Source organism: Buteo buteo, chromosome 4 (genome assembly GCF_964188355.1).
Source record: "Buteo buteo chromosome 4, bButBut1.hap1.1, whole genome shotgun sequence".
Classification (NCBI taxonomy): Eukaryota; Metazoa; Chordata; class Aves; order Accipitriformes; family Accipitridae; genus Buteo; species Buteo buteo.
Window position 1 is genome coordinate 13,709,995 of NC_134174.1, and position 24,687 is coordinate 13,734,681.

The following is a 24,687-nucleotide window of genomic DNA, read 5'->3' on the forward strand; positions in this document are numbered from 1 at the left end:
TACCATCCAGGAACAAAGTGTTGGAAAGGGACTACTAGGTCACTGAGTCTACTTGTTCCCATTTGCAGGAACTACAAAATATGACCCAGTTCATTCCCTTACCAAGAGCCATCCTAACATTCCTTAATGCTTTGTCCCTGTCTCCCTTCCCAGGATGCTGTTTTACACCGCTCTGATAATCAGAAACTCTCCCAGTTTCCAGCCTGAATGTATTTACTGCCATTTTATAGAGTTGTTTTGTTTTCCTGTGTTAGTACATAAGGTGTAGTGGAAAGTGTGGCAGAGACGACTGATTGCAACACTACCTAACTTCAACTACTTTGGGAAGATCTCTATGCACAACTTCCATTATGAAAAAAATATGAGAAACTTAGGAACTTTTGGATGGCAAACAAATTGATCAGAGTATCTATAATTTAGGGCTGGCTAACTAGTCATCCAAGTCATCTCAAACTAGTTGGCCAGGAAACTGTTCAGCCACTGCAGTGAGTAACAGGATGTGAGGACTGTGTGGAGGACTGAAAAGATAGTCAAGGATTATGGAGATGGGTGTTGAAGAGGAGGAAGGCAGGGACAAGCGATGGCTGCAAACGTACTGTGGAAGGAAACAGGACACGGGCACTTCAGTAGGAAAAAAGGGGGAAACTGGTCCAATGAGTATGGTGCAATTTTAGGGGATAGTTCAAGACAAACTTTTCCAAAAGTAGTAATAAAGTTGGTCTATTTCCACTTAATAGTGATGGAAGCAACGTTACAACAACTTTTTCCATGAAATTAAAAAACCCCAAATCAGCATTTTAAAAATTGCATTTGAATGGCTATTGCCAAAATGGAGCAAGTATTTGCTTTTGCTATTAAAGAAAATAATTAAAGGCACAGAAATAATTAAATGCACAAAAGCCAGAGGTATGAAGTCAGAAAGCACAAGGAAGAAGATTTAGGCCTTCATAACAGCAATAATTTCAAAAAGGAACACACATTCTGATACAGAAAAAAGATAATTGAGATGCAAGACTTTAATCAAAAAGAAATAATACTGAAAATATAGGAAGCAAAAATGCTGTAGTATAAGCTCATGGTAAAGAGGAGCTAAGTTTCACTATAGATGATTCTTAATCTAAATGAATGAATAGATAGAAATAATTGTATTTTTTTTTCAGATATCTAGACATCCTGAATGAAAATTAGTTGAGTGGCTTCCCTGAAGAGATGTTAGTTAATTGAATATGGCTGCAACTGCACATGGTTTTATTGGTAATAAATACCTACTAAACACAATATATCAGACTCACCAAAGCACACTGGTGACAGTGGGAACCACTAGCAAAACTGTCACATTAACCTGGATATGAAGGGAATATTCATATGGCCCTGGGATGACTATTGTTCTGAATTTCCTTCTAGCAGTCAGTAGAGAGACAGAGCTTCTCAAAGAACTGAGGAAGGGTTCCCTGACTGATGCTTTGTAGGAACCCTTCTCTCCACTGACTATAAAAAACAGCCTAAGGAAGACTCCCTTCCACAGGTATAAGTAAGTTATCCAAATACCTCATAAATTTTATTCTCCAAAGGACTTAGTTTCTTAGCCTTAGCATCTTCAAAATAATTAAGCATGAATTTACATCTCTGAGTGCATCAGCTTTTAGGCACTACTTCTATTTTCAAAGTAGCCACTGCCCTGCCATGTAAAGCCACAGGTATGAAGTTCTCATGCCCCCGTTTATGCATTACCTGCGTTCAGAAAGAGCACTGGAAAAAATAAAGCATGAAAATACCAAGAGTTATTAAAACAAAGACATGACCCTCCACCCTTTGGAAGCACCCAAAACAGCAGAAACTTAGAGAATATTTGCAGGAAGTATCACTAAAAGCCCTTCTCTCTTCACCCTTCTGTAGACATCAAACCCTGGAGAGACAAAATTTTACCTGATACAGCACAGACACCTTTTTGTTTTAACTGCAACCATAAGAAGAATGCCAAACACTCTCAAGAGCCAAGCCTCAGAACTTAAAACATATGGAAAGTCAGCTGAACTTAAGCTCTGATTTCTAAATTAGTTGAGTTCGTTGTAGCATTGTGGCAAGACACAGATGCCAGCAGGTCAAATTTCTGAATTAAATACTAAGTACTTCTTTGCAGTAGCAATCCCAGAACTGCTGCCGCATTTCTTATACATACCTTTGGGCAACCTGCTACATTGACAGATGTTAGCCTGTGGCAGTGAAATGCCATTGTTTTCACAGCTTCATCTGTCAGCTGAGGGCAGTAAGAGACATGGCAGTGTTCCAGGTATTTTGTGCCCTTGCAGAACTCCTGAAAGAGCGACAAACAACCCAGTCATTCTTAGGTGACACGCCTACTCTATTTTTCTCAATTTATGATACATTTACATCAATCCTTTGATCCACTTCAGGCACTTCAGTTTTCTAGGTACCCTTTATTAGTAGTGAAGTCATTCAGCCGTTGGCTGTGAATGTCACTAGAAAAAGAAGAGCTGCATTAAGAGGCCATTTTCCATTGCTTATATATTATACTATGTGTTAATATATAGAGGTTCCACTCTATATATTAAAATATGTTGAATCCACATTTAAATTGAGCACAACCCAGAAACTAAAGGTTTGTGCTTAAAGGACAAGCCCAAAATACATTTATTCTTCTACTCTCTGCAAATGCCTGTTTTTGTGTATATTAACATTTCTCTCTTCCCCCCCCAAAAAATTAACAAACAACTGTATCTGTATAAATTACATTATTTTCTTGGAAAGGAATGAGTAAGAATCTCAGGACTGTCACTCAGGAGTTCCGGATTCTGATTTGCTCTGTGGAGTTCAGGCCAGTTAACTGTGGCTGAAGTGCTGTCCTGGTTTCAGCTGGAATAAAGTTAATTTTCTTCTTAGTAGCTGGTATAGTGCTGTGTTTTGGATTTAGTAGGAGAATAATTTTGGTAATACACTGATGTTGTCAGTTGTTGCTATGTAGTGTTTAGACTAAGTCAAGGATTTTTCAGCTTCTCACGCCCAGACAGCAAGAAGACTGGAGGGGCACAAGAAGTTGGCACAGGACACAGCCAGGGCAGCCGACCCAAACTGGCCAAAGGGGTATTCCATACCATGGGACATCATGCCCAGTACGTAACTGGGGGGAGTTGGCCCAGGGGCACTGCAGCTGGGCATCGGTCAGCAGGTCGTGAGCAACTGTATTGTGTATCACTTCTTTTGTATATTCTCTTAGTAGTAGTAGTAGTATTTTCCCTTCCTTTTCTGTCCTATTAAACTGTCTTTATCTCATCCCCTGAGTTTTACTTTTTTTTCCCCGATTCTCTCCCCCATCCCACCGGAGGGGAGTGAACAAGCAGCTGTGTGGTGCTTAGTTGCCAGCTGGGGTTAAACGATGACAAGCGCCCTGTAATTCCTGCTGTGATACCTGTTAATTACAATTTCTATCCTCATTTTTAGAGCAAATAACCACCTGCTGATTCTACTGACTTCAATTCCAGCACCTTTGTAACTCAGGTATTAGCTTTTTCATACACCCTGTAAAACAGATCATTTGGAAAATAACAGACCAAACCATTCAGTAACCTCTCCCAGCTTATAAAATGGAGCAGAGATAACTTCAGACATTATGAAATCGCAAGAGCTGTTTACAAAACATTCTGGTGACCTGCAGATGGCAAGTGATAAATAGGTGTAAGGTAGTATATTATTACTGCTACTACTACTAAGACATTCCAGCTTCTACATGAGCTTTTTAATTTTTACATGAATACTTTTTCCATGTTCTCTTCTACAAGACCAATTGAAAAGACCAAAGGGACAATTTGACCAACTCAATGTGTTCATGTATTTTTCATCTTACATTTGATACTTGCACCTGTGACAGGTGATCATATGAATGAAAATGTTTGGCAAAATGCACATTAAAGTGTATATTTTAAATAGCATCAGATTATCCCACATAAAACTTTGCTTCTCATGAAACATGGGTAGTTATAACTTTGGCATACTATGCACATTTATTCTTTGCAATGAAACTCCTATGAGAGGCCACATAGATTCATGAAATATATTTTTCTCCTTTGCACTCTGAAACTTCGTTTACCTTTTGGCCTGAATCTTTTTCAAACCTGAAAATATTCACTTCTGGGCCTATAAAGAGAAGGAGAAGGTAGACCATAACTTGCGTTTGTGGAAGCCTTCTCTTGAAAAGCCTGCAGATTTGTTAACTTGAGAACCAAACAACATAAAATCATATTTCTTCACCTAACAGTGCCATGATGTGGGCATCACAGAACATCCTGCAGCTCAAGAAGCTTTAGCTTCAGTGAGAATCTCTCCTCTTCTGTGCTGTCCATCCTAAAACCATGGTGAGATGCCTTAAATTTGTCACTGAGTTGATCTTCCAGGCCTGCTAATCTTGGCCTGAGGCCAGTGTAATTTGTCATTTACTGGAATGGAAATTTTACCTCTATAGGGGAAAGAAGGAAATACTTATGTAGTAGATTGAATAAAAAACACTGACTGCACGAAGCTTTTCAAAACTTTCAAGAAGTAGTCCTGAAGTAAACAGACTAAGGGCCACATGGATAAATAACATGTGTGCATGCACACAGAGACACACAAATGCACATTATCATGCACAGATATTACATATTTATCATTCTGAAAAAAAATCTGTAGTAATCAGACTATTGCCTTTGACACATAGCTATTTTTTCCTTATGTAAAACAGGAACTCAGACACTAACATATCGTTGATCACTGGAAAATATTAGCTTTGTTATGACCAAAAATTATGTGATTCTGTGTGATTTTCCTAAGTCTTACCTAAACAGATGCAAAGAAACTTATTAAATCTGAAATTTGTTTCATAGACTGGAATTTTAGAACTTTTTGTCTGTATCCTCACTCTAGCTTCTTTTTTCTATTTATCAGCATAGCGGTAGCAAGGCAGTGCTTGGGCTTTGGGTTCTTGTTTTCTTTTACAAAAATGTTAGAATGCCAATGGTTTAACTTAGGATTAGTTAGAGTGGACAATTCAGATTTTATATTAATGGGCTTCTGTACCTTTCCTATTTCAATCTTAGCTCTACAGGCTGTTTGTTACCTGCAATACAGAAACATTCTAAACCCAGTAAATCAATGTTTTTTATCCATGTGTAAGAGAAACTGTACTCCCTTCAGAATTAGGCCTTAGATGTGATGACTTAATCACTGCATTCTCGGCTGGGGTATGTAGTACAAGCTGAAGCCAAGATTTCAATGCCTGTGAGATATGTTTATCTTGTTTTTACTGGCATAGTTTGTCTACACACATATTTAAAATATCCTTCAAAGTTAGGTTCTGAATTTGCTCTTAAGTTTAAGTCTACACCTATATTATTTTGCAAATAGCACTAAAGTTATATTTGCCATCAAAGGGAATGGAGCTTTGTTTGCTCTCTTCATCTCTGTATCCCTGGTTCTATGCCTATAAGGAAAATAACAGAAGTTGTGAAGATAAATTATGTTTGCAAAACATTTAGACACTACAAAGAATCAAATACCATATGAAGGAAATAACATCACTTTCTAACTTATTTGCACAATTTTCATTCTCTGTAAATAAGGCCTGAGGACACACACAAGCATCAATGAAAATATGAAATACTAAATTACTGCTTATTAAGTGAGCATCATCTGAGTTATGAATGAGCAAAGATCCTATTTACAAAATATGTGATCACATAGGCATTTACATACTGCTATAATGCCTGGGAACAAGTAAAAGAATTAACACTATACAGTCAACATTATTTCTGTTTATATTATTTTTGGTTCTATTATTTAGTTATTTTATAACTTTGCAGCAATTTACCTTAACAGTGTTAGTAAAGCCCTCTTAATATGCATTTTCTTTTCACATAAGTTAAATATTCTTTAGACAATCAAAGGATAACCAAGTCATGCAGCATACAATGGGATTACTCTCTACAAATTTTCCACAAACTCTTATCCTTAGAATCAACTTACAAAAAAGGACTTGCCATTTTGTTTCAAGTTACTTCATACCTCTTCTTTTTTCTCCTGCCCTCCCTAGATCCATGACAACATGGCTTCTGTAACTAACTCCTACATGTACTCCCTGCTGATGCTTTCTTCCTCAAAAAGTTCAAATTCATATGGCAGACAAGGAAAGCATACACACTTTTTTTTTCACAGTCTTTTTTTGAACTTACTCTACATAGTGAGATAACTGAAATAGCTTCTTAGCCATAAGCATAGCACAACGCAGAAGTGAATATTCTCCTCTGAAAGCAGCAGTGCTGGCGCTACCCGGCTTTCCGTGAGGTACACAAGATGTACATACTTGGTCACTGTTTTGGTTAAAAACATGGAACTTTACACAGAACATTCATGAAAGGCGAGTCAGAATTATTCCTAAAGAAGCAAATCCTAATGGCCTGATATGTATGTTGGGTAAAAAGATTCAATCCAGATGCATCCCTTGTGGTACAGCAACAACTGACTCATTCTTACAATATATGGCTATAAAATGATGGATGTTGGAGCTTTATAATGGAAAAAATGTAGAAGCTGAAGACTGGGATTATGTGATGGCATTGCCTGTACCTGCAGCCTTATGATCTGCAACTGTTTATGGGCATGAAATTGATATAATTAAAAAACATGGTTTAAGCATTTCTGTTACATATGATTAGGAACAATTCTTAGTTACAGAAAAAAGTGCTCTTATTTCGGTGTAAATCCTCCCTCCTTCCTAACAAGATGGATGGTTCTTTTTTCTACAGTAGTTACCAACTAGTGTTTATTTCTTATATCGCTCTGAAACACAAAGCAGTAAATCTATGCAACCATACTGAATTTGTCAAACCTCCATAAGGATTTAGGTAAATTTCAAGCAACCTGTGATAAGGAATTTCGCAGTTTAACTATACATTTTGGAAATGGTCATCTCCCTTTCTTCATGCTGAATTTTCAAACTAGGTTCATTTCATGCCCACTAAATTACGCATAGAAGTAAACAGCAAAAAGTTGACCCTTATCCACCCTTTTCATGTCACTTGCGATTGAACAGATCTCAGTCGTATTCCCTCAGCCATCCCCTTTTCAGACCGCAGGTTCCTTGCTTCCTTATCTGTTCCTTTTATGGAGATTGTACCATACCTCTGATCATCCCTATTACCCTCTCGGAATCTTTTGCAGTTTCCAGTGCAATGCTTTACCCATAAAAAGAATTACAGTAACACTGAATAACTGATTTTACCAAAACAAGACAATGAGTACTAATAAATCAGAATTTAGTATGTAGTTACTGCTGTGATGATAAGGTAAGTGTAATAAATATTTGGATGGCAAGTCTCATCTTTGACATTCATTAAAAAAAACAAGAGTCAGTAAATCAGAAATATAAAAGAAATTTATAAGCATTGTAAAATGAAATTCAAATTAGTAGTACTGTATTAGTACTAGTGTCAATGTATTAGTATTAATATGTCTATGATAACTGCTAATTATTCAAAAGAGAAAGTATTTTCTCACTGTGTAACTTCATAACTTATCAGCAGTGTACATAACTGCCTTTGTGGCAACTTCAATTAGTAGGTTGCCTTTCTACAAATTAATTAATTTCCTGTCTGATTACTTTATAAAGATTATTGACACTGGGAAATTTCTAAGTTCATAGGCTAAGTATGAGATCAGAACACTAAAAAATACATGTTGTAACCTAATCTTTTTATTTTAAGAACAATACCTAGCTTGATATTGCCCAGATCCAATATTTAAATTTCAAAACCACTGTATCTAGTAGTAATTTTAAAAATAAAAACAATTAAAAAAATGAAGTTTAGTGAGATTCAATAGATGTCTTGCTGTGAGCATGATGAGATCTTTAGAATAAGAAGCCAGTATTTCAAACATCTAGCTTAAAATACAAGTAGTCCATTTTCTAGCAGATTAGTTTCATCATTAGATATGAATAAATTACACATTTGATGTTTTTAGGATATTTTTAAAGGTTTTATTCAAATAATAACACAGTGCCATTTGTGCTATTTTTCCCATAAACCAGCTAATACATCTATTCAATCTGGAGAAGATGCACATGCATTTCTCACTGAAATATAGTTTGTTATGTTTAATCATAATAATCACACCATTTATGCTGGTAAGAAATATGCCTTTAGAGGTATATTGAGACATATTTTTGTGTCACTAAGAGATAATGATGTGTAGCAATATATCAGCAGCACATGAGGAACCAAGTGTAACAGACTAAAAGAAACTCAACTATTCCATTGAGCTAGGCATGCTAAGTCATCTAAAAAGGGCATTCAACAAATGACTGACTAAAGAAGCAGAAAGCAAGACCTGAAAGCCCACACCAGCGATGGGAAAAGTATGTTTTAGATAGAAATTGGTGAAGGATTTGTAGAGCAAGAAAGAAGTAATAGTACCAGCAATTTAGATTGCAATTTGCACAGTACAATTCAGTAGAAATGAAGGCTCTTGTGGAGTGAATTTCAGAGTCAAGCAGAATTCAAGATGCATTAAAATTCATGGAAGGAATGGAAAAAAATTGAAAGGTATGAAAGGAGAGAATCATATGTAGGAGTGAGAGTGTAGAATGGTGTAATGAAGAATGAATGATGATGTACAGAGTAAAATAATATCAGTTTTGGACATGGTTAATTTGAAGAAATAGAGAGGCTTCCAGGAAACACCAAGAAAAGAGGTGAAGTTTTACCTGAATCCCAGTATCACTGATGTTTTTGCATTCTGATATAGAAAGTTCCTTTATTTTTCCATAGTGGCCAAGGGATCTCAAACCCTAAAAAATTCCAGAAAAATTAATCTTAAAAATCAAAACATGCTATTATACATATACATTTAATATGTTAAAATGGTCAATAATATTCAATGTCTGTGTATTGAAGCTTCTATCTAAGAATTAGAGCACCTTTTAAGACATTCTCTTCAGCAGAATGCATATAGTTTATTATCCAATTTTTGCTTGAAGAATGTACAAGAGTTAAGAATTCTTTGCAGAAATAATTCAACTCAGAAAGCAAAAAATTAGATTTTCCTAGCTGTTCAGAAAGAAAGAAACTGAAGAAAAGTAGTGTGGTGTGAAATAGTTCCACAGGACACAGACCAGGACTCTCATAAAGCAATATACATTTACAGATCTCCTCCAAAATTTGGGTTTGAAAGAACTTTTCACAAATTTTTTTATTGGAAGAACAAAATACTATTTGCAACAACCAAATAATATCTTAAAATTGCTGCCTTTATGATTTGCTTACCAGTAAGGGCTTTATGGCTACAGCTGTGGTACAAGACAACATTTGAAATGGTCCAGTCACACTCATGGGTGCATGAACAACCCCCATATTCAAGACAATAGGGAGGTGAAAACTTTGGTAAATTCCTATTTTAGGAGTGCAAAAGGATCCAAAGATGCTTTGTGATATTTATTCCTTGAACACCAGGAAACAGGACCATGTTCTGATCCTAAACTCTCTAATTTGAAGGAGAATTAAATGTTGATTTTGTAAAATGTATTTTGATAGTCACAGCAGAATATGTCTGTGCTTCATATCAATAAAGTAAACTTTACTGAAAGACAAAGTTATTACTTTATTCCATATGGTTAATAAATTATCTACAATTAGGCAGCAAACAGCACTGCACAGAGAGGAAATACCATCTTGAAAAAATAAGCACATGTAAAAAGTGTCTGGAATCCAGATGTGGACACTGTAATGATAATGCTGGAAGAGTGTGGCTGGAGTTCAAATTTTGCAAATTCCTGAAATCTCACAAGCTGAATAAAAACAAAAAATGAAGGTTTCCAATCCTGGCTACTTAAAAAAACAAAGAAATTTGTATTTTTCTCAGCAGACGCAGTTATGTGGTGACCATTACTTTCAACAGCTTCATTAAAATCTACAGATTTCAAATTTTTGTTGACCACAGCACTCCTATTCAAGACAAAAAAACAGTTATGTACTTAAACCCCCAAATGGGTTTATGTCAGAACTTGAATTCCTGACAGCAGAGACTGATAGTGATAGGTGTGACCTTATGGACATAATTTCTTCTTGCAGTTTTATTTATTTAAAATTGGTGCCACTTTCACATACTTGGTAATGAAATATAAAGAATATTATAAAGATTTTTTTGCTACATGACAACTAATTCTGCTATGACTCCAAAGATAATTTATAATCATTTTATATTACAAGAGTGACATTGAATTACAGAACAACTTTTTTTTTTTTTCCCCAATGAAAATCAAGGTCTCCTTTGAGGCGTTTCATCAATAATTCCAGATTTGAGAAGGGAAAGAGCAAAGACATGGAAGACAAGGAATGTCATTAGGAACTGTCTATGACATAGAAAAACTATGAAACTTTTACATTTCCAAAAATACACCTCTTCTAAGCTATATTAAATTTTTAATTATTATTTTTGTATCTAACATATATACGAAGGAGCCAATTATCACTAGTTTTATTAGACTTCCTGATTTATTCAGTAGTAGTCCCTGACAGATAACATCAGGGATCTCCATCCAAGATACTGACCTATTTCTAGAGACTTTTACCTTCTATACTAAGCCTCCAGACATTTTTGAAAGATATGGTCAGAGCGATCATACTATCATTGGAAACAGATGCTAGCAAAAGCAATACTGTGCAGCATACAGACTAGGATCACCCACCCTATGGGTCTCCAAGAACATATTTCCCCTTTAACATAAAGAAATCACCCCGGGGTATCTTTGATCAATCTTCTGTTGCCATGGAGAAAGGGAAGACTTTGTCCTGCATCTCTTCTATAGCATGTGTATTACCATTTCCATTTAGAAAACAATTTTAAGAGAAACTTCTTATTCCTCTCCAACAGCTGTTTTTTTCAAGCAATTTTTACATTTTTGTTCTATTTACCTTATTACGTAAGGCCTGCAAAAAATTTCAGAACTTCATTTATTATTAATTCACGATGGTTTTTGTAGATGAGAAAATGAGTATCGACTGTACTAGTTGGTGAGGGTCTTCACTTGCTAGAGACAAAAGTCATTTGAGGCTGTGGCATACCACTCTACATTCACAAGCTGCAAGTCTCTGCCTTTCAACTACAGTCTGCAATGAGTGTACCATCTCTCGTTAACAATAACCATGTGCTACGCTATTTTCAACTTCTGAGATTTCTATTCACATATCTTTCTGTAACCTTAAAGGTCAGCATCTGTAATGTATATTTATGTTCCAGAGATATAAATATGTTACTTCCTGTTCATACCGTAAACCAAACAGATTGACCTCAAAGTGACTCCAATCTCAGAAGACAGCTCTTAAGAGGTATCTCCCACCTTCCATTTCTGAGCCATTTAATATGAAATGACTCAGCTTATCCTCTAAAATGCTCAGATTTCTGCACAGATTAGCCACAGTCAGGCACCAGTTCCATGGATCAAACACTAGACAAGAGGAATGTAATTCCTATCATGCAGTATCACTTTGCTAATAACAATACATATGTGGCAGAACAAAATTCAGTTTCAGATAGCAAAAACCTTCTGGAAAATGGGTACGTTCTTAAGCAAATGTAGCTATACTGTTTCCAATACCTGCGCTAATGTAAAGGTGGGTCAGACCTGTTTACATGAACTGTGCAGACATTTTTCTATTGCAGTACAGAAATCCCCCTGTATGATTTTGTGTACAATGCATGCCATAAAATTATATTTCTGTACCTAACACCTTCTGTGGTTAGAACAGATCATAACTTACGAAATGTTTGCCAACGTTTCTTGACACTAAGTCCAGACAACAGGGCTTCCATTGTAACAAAATATCCTGTAAAAATATCAAGCCCAATTTTCACCATTGCTAAGTACCTTTACTTCCTACTGATTTGCATTGGGACTCAAGGTGTTAGCACATCTGGCACTGATTGTAATGACTCTGTGTTAGTATTTCCTGTTTCTATGCACAATTAAGTTGCTAAGTCTCCAGGTCAAATTCTCTCCTTCTCTATTCTCCCAAGCAAACTGGAGTGCTAACATCTGAATTTGGAGCCCACTTTAATGTATTTTAACATTTCCTTTTCCTTGCCTTGGGAATGTGTGTGATTTGTTACATCCTTTCCTTTGGAAATCAAATGCAACTAATTCATCTGCAGTCTGTGCTAGCTATATCTGTTAGACCTGATATTTTTTTCTTAACTTTCACAAGGCTCTTATTCAGACCTACTGGCCTAATTTTCTAACAGACCAAAATGTGGTGCCAGGCTATGGATTCAAGTCACCGTAGATTCAGAAGCCCCCTAAGAGTGCAAAGAAATTACTCTAGATAACTGTGGAAAGCCAAAATGCCACTTTTGGAGGTTTTTTTCCCCTTACTTAGAAACTTGTTATTAAAATATTAGTAAATATGTTGCAGCCTGGCCTTCAGGACCAGCCAAGATCTGAAGATCATTAAGTACAAACACATAAGTAAAGAAAGTTGAGCTAACCCTTTATACTTCCATATAACCACTACTCCAGAGTTCTCAATGATTACAAATTAACCTCAACTTTAAAGAGTAACTACACATAGCATGCAAAAAATCTGTGACTGATCAGCTGACTTGATGCCACAGACAATTCTTGAGGAGGCATTTCAGCCAGAAGAGAGAATGGGGCCTTAGATTATTACAAGAGAGAATTTCATGCATGGCAGTCATTGTGGAAGAAAATGCAGAAGCAAAGAATATTTCTTTGTATACTTCATATTTCCTTTTTATCTTTGATTTCAGAAGTGTATCAGGGTTCTTCCCATTTTTAAAGTATTTTACCAATTTCTTCTGTTTTAGTCTACTTTTTTCTCTCTCATTATTACACTGCATATAATTCACCACTGATACTAAGCTTCCCCAAGTCTATGTCAGGGCATTGTGACAAAAACAGGACAAATGTTTGTTTGTTCTGGTTTTTGTGACAAAACCAGAACAAATGTCCTTCCCACTATTAAAAAAAGTTATCAAGACATAAAAATGTGTGCTAATTTATTTAAGAAAAATAATCTTTAATAAGGAAGGAAATATTTTCTGACATGTAGAAGGATGAATGCTAAAATAACTGAATGAATAAATTAATATTTTTAATGTAATTGTGTTTTATTTTATTTTATGTTATGTTATGTATTTTATATGAGTAAGAGCAATATAGTTAAAGCCCTAATGAAAAAAGTGCAGCAACGTCTTTGGTATGCCACCAGTCTCTCATATGCATAAAGCTGATACCCTCTGCATTGGATGATATTTGGTTTTGTTAATGAATGGTCTTTGATTTTTATTTAGCAACACATGTAAGTGTACATACAACCTTAAACATGTGATGAATTACTTGCCTTATTCTAGGTTCTGTTTAGAAGTTTGCCTAGGCATTTTCTCTTAATGTAAAATGCATAACTTTCTATAGAATGCCAAAATTTGAATACATGCAATGATTATTTATATTCAATTTCTAGTCTTTCTGTTGATAAATAGACTCAGGACAAGGATAAAAAACTTTTCCAAACATGAGAGAGAGATGAGAGCTATATTTCTTATTAGCACTGCATATTTTAATTACCGTGAGTCTACAGGGTATTGTAAATATTATTTTATTAACAAGATCTCATCAGGAAAATTCTAAGAGTCAATATATTTCTTCCAAATGCAACACATTCCCTGAATGAAAGACAGATTGCAACAGGAACAATTCACTTATTTGGCACCAGAGAAACTACACAGGAAGGCATCAATAGTGGAAAAAACTTCCATTTTGACTAACATTTAAATCAGTCATACCTGAGGCACAAATCTGCAAGAAAATCTGACTCTACTGTATCTTTTCTCCTCTGACCTTTCCTTAAGTATATGTTATCCTTATTGCAGTAAATTCTGCTCTGCTTTGATGGGCAGAATGATTCTGCTGACATTTGAAAAACTAAGAAAGGAAAATTCTCCTGTGTAGTGCAAATCTATCTTGCACATTCTACGTGTTTCACACTAAATAGGAAGACAGCAAAAACAACAGAGATCTACTGCACAGACTACAGGAAATCACATGAGCCTTACAATTTCTCTTTATCAGCACAGCATAATGGTGTTGATTACTGCACATAAAACATTGTGTGCTCTGCTACATTTTGGAAGCAATCTGGTGACAGTACTTACAAAGTCTAAATTGAAAGATATCTTGATACAACTTCATCTATATGCTAATAAAATGCATAATAGAAAGTCAATGCATACAAATAGTAGCTTGTTACAAAGCAGACTGCTAGATTTCCTTTTATCAAATCATGTTTTAAGATTAGAAAATGCATTTATTATATCTGCGTGAACGTTATATACGTAAAACACAGTGAACAGCAAAAAACATAACAGTTTTGTAGCTAGTACCAGCAATCAGATCAGAAGTTACAGAAAATGATAAATGGCCAATTTCCGGGTTAATTTATGTGTCTTGTGGAAGGGAGGCAACTGAATGCCTTAGAAATGCAGTGTAAGCAAAAGAGCTTGGCTTATTGCCGAGGTCATGGGTTGTGCTGTGTGAAAACTAGAATAAGAAGCAACACAGCATTTTAAAATACTAGCTGTGGCAGGCAAGGAGAAAGAAAACATTTATACTGAAACATTGTGGGACTGTAATTCAAGGCATTATAAATTTCATTCAGATAAAATTTTATGGTATTTTAAATGATTGCATTACATGATGTCTCCTGGGATCTCCCAACGCTCTTTATTTAGCTTAATATTTTTTTTCAGGCCTCCATAAAAGATACAGGCATTTTAATTACTTTTTTCACATTTTAATTACTTTTACACAAACTCTGTGTTAGAGCCAATAATAAAGTTCTTGGTCAAAATTATGTTTGAACAGTGACTGAGTGAATAGTGTCTATGGCAAGTTTTCATTTCTCCTACATTTCTGTGTTCAGTGAAAAGAGTTTCCCCCAAAAGTAAAAGAAACAGCAGAACTGGCTCTGAACCCTGCACACAAGGCACCACCTGCCAAGAACATCTAATGAGGAGGCCTGTGATGTTTAACCTGGCTCCCACACTTGCTATTTTGCTATCCAGAGTCTTAGCAACTTGACACATTGAAGATACCTTGTTAGTAATTCTTTCACTAGCAATTATTTTCTAGACCACAGTGTAGAGCAGTACCTCTGCTAGAGCTAACAATCAGGATTTTTCACCATAAAACCTAGTTCATGGAAAACACAATTTTTACAAATTTAAAATATACCTTTTTTTTTCTTTCAGTTTTCCTCAGGTCTAATCATCCTGTTTAACAAACTTTTTTTTCAGATCAGCTATACAGCAGCCAAACTTTCTCTTTCTGACGGTTCCTGTTTCTCTCTTTCAAATGTGAGAATTGTCCAATGTAAGAATTACCTTTTATTGGGTACCACCTATACATGGGCTAATATTGTATAATATACATTTCTAAAATATGTTTTCATGATACTGCAACTCCACTGCTTCTTATCCATGTAGGTTTTTAAATGAATGGATTTTTATTGCATTTTTTCAGAAAGCCTAAATAAATAGTAAACACATTTGTCATTTTTTAATCATATATATATACCATATCTGAGATGCTGGTTCCAGAGAGATCAATGGATATCAACGATGACATATTTCCCAAAGCTTCAATTCCAGCATCAGTCACATTTTCACAGTGACGCAGATTTAGGTAGGTCAATTCATGACATCTAAATTAAATTTTAAAAAAAAAAACAAACAATCAGAAATGTCATCTTTCCACTTTTGTTACAGAAATGTAGTATAGCAAGTACATCTTCATAATAAACCTTGATAAGTTTTTTTCAGGGAACCTATGAAAATAAGCACTCTAAACCCATGGAATTATACCAGACTTTTGATACCTAGCTTACATAGGCACTTACAGGGATTGTACTCATGATATATAAGATTGCAAATATTTCAAACCATGAACAGCAATGAAATTAAATCAAAATATGGAAATCAAGGACCTGTACTACAAACAAAAATATTTTTTACATTAGTTTGATACTTGACTTGTCCCCATCTCCAAATCCCTTGTATCTTGCACAGAAGCTTCAAAGCTCACTGCAATGACAGAATTCAGGACCCCATTGCTATATCCACACCCAGCTACAGCTACACAAGTAATGGTGCACAGCAAATGAAGACATTGCCAGGTTCTGCAAATCAGCACTCACTGACCACACATGGAAGACTGAATTTTACTGCATAAGCACTGTAAACTATATGTTCCCATAACCAAACCAGAAGACCTGAGAAATGTGACGCCTCAAACAGTGCATCTATGCTCAGTGATGCTCAGCTATCCAATACCTACTTCTGAGGAACTGGAATTTAAGAAGTTTAGCAATAGAGTGCTTTTTGTTTATGCAGACATCAGTATTTATAGAGTTTACAAAAATGTGACTTATACATACTAATCTTTTAATGCAGTTTTGTCACTGACAACCATCATTTAAGCACTTTTTCCCCCCTAAAATTAAGACTTCTCAGGTTTCCATATTTATACTGATGAATTCCCCTTTATATAATGGGTCATTTTTAAAGAGATTCACAATGCCAGAAGGGACTAGTCATTTATCTAGTACAATATTCTGTATATAATTGGCTGTACAATTTTACCCATTTATTAACATATTAAGAACATTAACATTAGAAATATGTTGAAAGTCTAACCATACTATAAAAATATTGTACTGGACTATGGTACCTTTGTGCTATTTCTGTGACAGAAGCATCAGTGACACAAATACAACTAGTCAAATTCAGCTCTCTCAGCTTGGCTCCTGAAGAACCTTGTACAAATGTCCTTACACCTCCATCACTGATTCTAAAAGAGAAATGTAGACAATATCTATAATATGTATTTTTGCTACTCCATACAAGTCAATGTATAATTTGCATTCAGCAGCCTGCATTGCAGATAAGCAGAAATTAATAATCATCTATTTTTAATAGCCTTTTAAACCCCAAAGGAGTCGGAGTAATTAATGGCTTGATTAGAAAGATGCTGCTCTTTGGAACTGCTGAAAACCAGAACTTTCTGAATAAAATTCTGTTGGAGATTACGAGAACTTCCATTAGTTCCAACACTTAGATATGATAGCGTTCCAAAAGACAGAGCTTAGAAAACATATCTAGAAAGTATCAGAACCTGTTTAAACTTTTTAGAGTACTATTTGTTTTAGTATCTTTGTTAACTTAAGGAACTGAAATAATTTAAAGGAAAAATTATCTTCTAGCACAGAAGCAAAAGTCATACGTAGTATATGTATGTAGTAGCTGTACTGTACACATGCATGAAGAGCTAACCTTATTTTGTCCTTGGAGTGTTTCATTTAATCAATTGTATCTCTCACACAAATTGCCAACTCATAATATACGCAAAGGCTATAAAAATTAAGTCTTACAGCCAAGCTGAGAGTGTCAGAGAGCTGAATACAACTTGGGCAAGTGTTTCAATACAGTTCATATCTCTGGAATGTTTAACATTACTTGTATGCTTAGCTTTTCAATACATTCCCAGTATTTATTCCGTGTTCCCTGATGAATAAAAAATTAATCCCAGAATTCTGTAGGACAGAATTTTGGCTTGTACAGTTTGTTGCAAAGAATCACTGCAAATCCCAAAGTCCTAGAAACATATGGGTAGGAATAACAATAGTAATAAAATGATAACCTGAACAGAGCCTCATTGTGTGACCACAAGCTACAGATGAAGCTATAATTCATAAAGTGTTAAAGTAATCACTCTGCAATAATTCAACCACTGTGGTAGTTTTGGTGTTATTTCACAGTGCAGTTGTTCTTCATTCAAGATAGATAAATTTAAGAAATACACTTTCAGAATAATTAACTTGCATAAAGTCTGTAAGGAATGCAGAGCCTGGCAATGTAGTCAAGTGAATTTAAAAAAACCTCAGTTATTCTGTAACCACACTGGGCTTGAGGACTGAAATAGCCACATTATAACTTTTGAAATAATTGTTCCGTGAATACACATGCTCAGTTTCTCTAGTCAGCTGATTAACTGTTAAGAACACAGGCCACACACTGCTTTATCATACATGAAGATAACATACTTAAATTGGGAAAATGTGCCACGGGTATGAGCCACCACATTGCCTGTGTCCATTTTTAGACACCTTTTTACTCACATCTTTATTATTTCTTAATTCTAATAATCATGATCAGTTAATTTTCTTTCTTCATTGTTCACATGTAGTCAAATACTTCCTGTAATTTAAGAATTCTGAATTGTCAGATTTGCTTTTTCTGTCTCTTTCATTTCTCAAAAAATTTTCCATATGACTAAGTTAGAAAAACTTAGACTAAGATGAAATGTCTATGAAAAAAAGGAAAGTGATTAAGAGCACTAAGATGGCTAAGCATTTCAAAATCTGTTCTTAAGATTCCACCACCAGTATAGCGCTTCCCTTGATTTCTGTGAGAAATTCCTAAAAGTTTCTAACTCACAATGTGAACTTTTACAGCAACACATTGTCCAAATAAGAGAAACATAAATACTAACAATCCCCCTTTTGTAGTTTCATATCTCTTGAGAGAAACTCTTTACCAAGTTTAGATGTATTACAATCTATAACTTCGTTAGTCTGCAAAAGTAATAATATAAGCACAGAGTTTTACAATAGCTTTACAACTGCTTAAAAAGTTTTGTTAAGGTAATTCAGCAATTCTTTAGCAGTAGAGACAGTAGACACATGTGCAAACACACTCACAGCCCAAAACTTGGCTAACAGACTGGAAAATCCAGCCTTCTAAATGTTAAACCAGAAAATGCAGGCAGCTGTCTCATCTACCCAGTTGAACTACCAACATGATGTCATGGTATTACTCCAGCACTTCTCAGCTCATCTACATGCAATGTTATCAGATTTTTATACAGCATTAACAGGCACAAAAAGTACTTTAGTTACACATTAAAGCAGAATCCCTACTTCACATGATGTCAGGAATTTTAAGATAAGCAGCAATTCTACCTTCTTTGTATTATTTTATAGGTTTGTTGATTTTGAAATGTTTGGAGGTTTTGCGTTGCCTGTTCCTCCCACCCTTGACTCCATCACTGTGCCACAAAACAGGGAACAAGCGTGCAGCTTTGGAAGCCCTTTCATTTGTCTTCATTTCTACTGACACATGACACACCTGAAGTGGAAAACAGTCTTCACATAAAATATACCCTTTCTCTACCACATAAATTACAACGTTGTCTTGGTAATTGTAAAAAATGGCAGGTTTGTTTATATGTTAGTATTAGATAGTTATGAAGTATTATTTTAATATTCACAAAATTAAACAATATCCAAATTTTAATAGAGCTGTGGCACTGGCATTGTCTTTGGTTACCATTTTCATCTTCTTCGTAGCCACATTCCAGCACTAAAATATGCCATGGCTATTAAGTAATATTACAGTTGATTTTTTTGCTTGAACTGGAGTAATAATAAATGGGTTTTTGCAAACATGATACAGGAACAAAAACCTACCTGTATAAAATATTTTTTTAAATATTAAGATACGTGCATTAACATTCTAAGAATTTATTTCTAAAACTGAAAGATGTGCTAACAGGACTTATTACGAGCATAATTAACTTTACTAAAATTCCTTTGCAATGGTTTACAAAAATCCGGACGTGATATAGTACCTTATGCAGTCTGCTACATTCAGTACAAGAATATGCTTCAATGGTGAAATCATCTTAAGACTAGCATCTGTAATATTCGGGCAATCGGCCATATGAATGTGTCTGATGTATGGGCAGCATTTACTCATCAACTTGAAACTTAAATCAGTAATTTGGTTATTCCCTGTTGAAATATACAAAGATGTAAGTTACACATCTGAAATACATTAAGGGCCTGATCCAAATACCCACTGAAATCAGCTGAAAGATTTATTTCAAATTATCTGGATGAATTTTAAAAATACATCATCCTATTAATTTTGTGAATCATTATACTAACCTTCAATGCTGACCTTGACTAGTTTACATTCAGCAAGGGCTTTAAAAGCTGTATCAGAAAGATGTGGAGAGTCAAGAAAGACAACAGACACTATCTGTTGGCATTTTTCAACCAGAGCCTTCAAAGGGAGAAAGGTAAAATAAAATATTCATATACCTATGCTGTCACATAACAAAAGATTAGCAAATATTCTGCATATAATACCAAATGTTACAATTTCAAACAAATAGTTATAATCCATTTTAACAGTAACTTCTAGACAGTGAGCAGTACATAAACTACTGAAATTCTACATATATTTATTATGTTTGGAAACACAAGGAAAAGTAAGTAAGCAACTGGAGACATGAAGTATGGCAGACACCCGAGACACTGGTCTAGTTAACAATAATTTTTGCAGAAGCCTGAAAATTCTTTTTTGATGGGCAAAATCAGTAGCAGAATGCTGTTGCCATATATTATATTTGCTTAACACTGAAAAAAATGAAAAACTCCCATTTATAAACTGGAAGACCACAATTCAGCGATACCCACGTAGCAAAAGAAGACAACTGAATTTTTCTGAAAGTGATGGCAAGGGAGCAAGATTTATAAAGATAACTAGATAATAGCTTTAAAAACTGTTTTCAGTGAGAAATTTTCCTCTTAAATTGTATCTGCATACCTTTCTTTAAAGTCATTTGAGAGGGTAACCTAGTTCCAACAACAAAAATTTTCTCAAAGTACAGATTTATTTTTAATTTCTTACTTGAATACATCTGTCTGTAAGAGTTGGCATTTTGTTGATTAGCAAATCTTGAATCCCACTGCAGCCATTGGCAATATTTCTGAAGCCATCAACTGAAATCTAAGTAAGAAATAAAATATTTATGTCTTAGCAAGCCTAACAAAAACAATACAGGAATGGCTTGAGATCTTTTCAATCCTTTAAAATCATAGGTACCTAGATGCTCACTAAAACAAGAAATACATTAATCCCCAAAAAGAAAAACAGACCCATGAGGCATACATATTATTCTGAAGTTTTAACAACATAATCCAAATCCAGGATCTGTTCCAAAAATGTGTCTACTAAGCAAGCAAGAGTAAGGCCCAACAATTTCTACAGTCAACACTATTTATGGGAGTAGCAATAAATGTCATCGTCACATTCTTCTACCTTTGTTTTCCCAACCTTATGAGGTATTCACACATGGCAAGTACTCACATCTAGTTTAAAGCAAGGTTTGGATGTGGTAAACTATCCTCATTGGTTTTTTCCAGATGCATAGTAAAATGTGTGTTAAATTCAGATGGGATACAAAGAAAGACCCTATGCAATCACAACATGGAGCTTGTTTACAGAATCCTTCATGTAGGACCACATCACCAACTCTGTATACTCTAACAGAGCAATATTCAGTGAATCTATGAATGGACAGATGGATCTGTCAATTCAGTTTATTCCTTTTATCATTCCATGCAGTGGCTTCAGGGAGTGAATCCAGGGAGTCAATTCTTCAACTGCCCAAATTCAATATATGTCAGTTCACTCTTGGGCATACATAGTTCTTTTGACATATAAACCCTGTGTATAGTACAGGACAGTTTCCTTTCAGCCCCATGTTCTACAGACAACATGGATGTGAACCATTCCTCCCTATGAAATAGTCCTCCCTGATATTCGCATGTAGAGATCTCACTATTTCCCAGGTTTTTGAAGTTGTATAATATAATAATCTTGTGCAGCTCAGACTACAGCTGTGCTCTGCACCGGGAATTCATTTGCAAAACATCCACAAAAAAAGCAGTCTGGCATGTTCTCCTGGGTACCAAATAAGGCCTGTGGAGACAAGAATCCAAAGGAGGAAACTTCAAAGATAAAGTATACTGGGAGGGATTCTTGCTGTACCCCACCTCTCCAGCTGCTGGAGAAGCCTGATTTGTTTTGTTATATTGCTTAAGGGGAACAGCAGTGTAAAACACAGGCTTTGCTTAGGGTATATATATTGTCTGACAGTAGACACCATTAGTAGACAGGAGATAGTCACAGAAAAGCAAGCCAGAAGCTAAGCAGCATCTAATCACCCACCACACATCAGTATGGTAGCAGTGCACCAGGAGATGCTTCCAGTTCTTGCACTTGCAGCCTCTGGCCTTTGTAGCACATCTGACTGTTCCCCACAACTACTTATCAGTGAAAACAAGGGTCAAGCCTGCTTTCCTTCCACTCTAGCATTGAGTGAGGGCGTTAACACATTGGGTTTCTGGCTGTTCTTTTTGCAAACTTAACATTTGAGTTCTTTTTGCAGGTGAGGTTTTTTTCATGAACGGCGTATCTGACTAAGTTATAATCAAACCAGACTGTCTTGTCTTTTCTGGCATAATCCTCCATCTTTTAACTTACGGCCAGGTTGGCTTGCTCTTTATTTTCAGGCTGGAGTGGTCTTTTAAACAGATTCTTTATAAATTGTTTTAAATATTTTGATGTTAAATGTCTTGTCTCTACTTCATAAGGGACTGTGGCACTCTTTGCACTTTTTCCCTTGTGCAGGGGCGTGTCAGCACTAGAGGCGAACTGGCTACATGTCTGTCAAATGTGTTGTTAGGCTTAAAGTATTTGTGCAGGTCTTACGTCCAGACAGACAGAATATGGTGTGGCTCATGACACACATGAGCACTGTTAGCGCTGTGGATGCAAAGAGTCTGATGTGTTCTAAGCTCAGGACAAGTGGAGCGTGAATATTTTTCCTACAGTGGGTCTGTAACAGCCTGCAAAATAACTATAGGAAAAATTTTACAGGTAATGCATGGTGATATAAATCCCATTAACTACCCTCTGTCAGCTGCCTGTGTTCAAGGTCAGGTCTGATACGGTGCAGCTGTGGAACCCTGGGTCAGGGTCCTCTGAAAACAGCTATACTGTAACAAAGAGCTGAAGAAGGAAAAAGATCAAAATCTTGGGAGGCAGGAGGGAAGGCTGCAGAACATGATTATACAGAAGGATAACCATCTTGTAAATACAAGCTGGTCAGAGCATGTAGAGCCTGTTAGTGCACTCCAGGTTCTCACACACCCTCCAACTGAGACATGTCTGCTGGACAAAAGAACACCACGACTTTGGGAATGTGGTTGATGTGGATAACACATGAGTGTGGATCTGCAGATAGCACTGCAGATCTCACCCATCAGCATGGATAGGTTGGATTTGCCCACCCCAAATGACTGCAAAACAACCAGTACTAGTGTAGGGCTCTCATGGCAAAGGCAATCCTCTTTTCAACTGGTAGTGATCCCCAGAAGGTAAAATGTCAGCATGGCAAGATGGCTGCTAGTTCTCAGGACAGAATATGAAATTCAGTTGTCCAAATTCTACAATTTTGTACTCACTATTGGTATATGTAATGTAGGACAATGTAATCCTATCTCCAGTTTCCTCAGCCCAAAACCTCTGGTCTGTATGAAAGAGACTAGCTTAAATTGTGAATATCACTCAAGCAGCTGCCTGAGGGAGGTATTGGGAAATCTCTATTCTCTGCTAGTCAAGAAGCACTAATTGCTTTAACATGGCATGACCAATCCATTCAAGTAAGAGTTTACCTAACCATGCAACAGGCCTCCTCATTGTTGGATCTCAAGCAGCGCAACAACAGAAGACAGCACATTTCTACAACATGCACCAAGTAGTTTAATATGTTAAAGTGAAACAAATCACCCCCTAGAAATTTCAGTTTGAGAGGTGAATTTCTGGTAATTGAATCTTGTTCTTGGTCCATATACTACAAAGAGCAAGCCATTCCCAAGAGAGAATATGTTACACCACACAGTTTGTTGTAATACATGGTAATAACACTGTCCATTATAATATGAACTTGATGCATTTTCAAAAGAAAACTGAGGTTTTCACTCTTCTAAAAAATCAGCCACAGTTTGTTAAGCAGTTTGAGTATGCTTTAGCTGTTATGACAGTAGGATTTCCCCTTGTAACTGCTAAACAGATTTGCTATAATGAGAAGGAATAACTCTGCTCCGAAGGAACAATCACTCAAAAGCTGAGAGTGCAGAACATGCCATATTCAGCTATGCTTACTGTTCAAACTGAAGAGATTTTGTAAGACCTAGTTCAAATGCATGCATCAATTGTAACCAACTACAACTTACTCCTATGACTGCTCATCAAAGGAAGGTATGGGGCTTAATGGGGCCTGCTGCCAATTGTTCTTGGGATTTTTTTTTTACAATTAACACATTGTTAACTATCAAAAGAGTACCTACCTAGGCTAGTGATCACAGTTAGATACAGAGAGTAGGAATAAAAGACCCCTCATGTCTAGGTACCTCAAATTCAAATGCAAATACAATTAAATTATGGATCTTAGTTACATTACATTACTTGTTGCTTTGGCCAAGATTTTTAAAATATCACTGAAAAAAACTAAATGCAGACTCAGGACACTAGTTTTAAGGTCCAGACTTTGGAAATGTTAGCCATTTAACTGAGCAGTAAGATAAATACTTGCAAGGCTTACAGGTTGTTCTGATAATTGTAGAAGAGGAATCACAGTTTAAAATCAGGGAAATAGGTAGGAAAAATGCTAAGTCAAGAATGCACCAATAGTAATGATGGTGATTAAAAAAAAAAAAA

The 24,687-nt window shown here is 35.8% G+C and overlaps 1 protein-coding gene across 5 annotated transcripts in view; it reads right to left on the reverse strand.

The window, feature by feature from the left end:
* FBXL13 (F-box and leucine rich repeat protein 13) overlaps positions 1-24,687 on the reverse strand; it is a 93,893-nt gene that overhangs the window by 11,087 nt on the left and 58,119 nt on the right. For 3 of the 5 annotated variants that reach the window (XM_075024777.1, XM_075024776.1, XM_075024775.1), the window contains exons 13-19: positions 20,812-20,910; positions 20,064-20,181; positions 19,745-19,907; positions 16,787-16,906; positions 15,635-15,761; positions 8,753-8,836; positions 2,180-2,314 (exon numbers count right to left, since the gene is read on the reverse strand). In XM_075024777.1, coding sequence (XP_074880878.1) covers positions 2,180-2,314; positions 8,753-8,836; positions 15,635-15,761; positions 16,787-16,906; positions 19,745-19,907; positions 20,064-20,181; positions 20,812-20,910 — 846 coding nt within the window. The remainder of the gene's footprint in view (positions 1-2,179; positions 2,315-8,752; positions 8,837-15,634; positions 15,762-16,786; positions 16,907-19,744; positions 19,908-20,063; positions 20,182-20,811; positions 20,911-24,687) is intronic. The other 2 variants (XM_075024778.1, XM_075024779.1) reach the window with 2 other exon arrangements.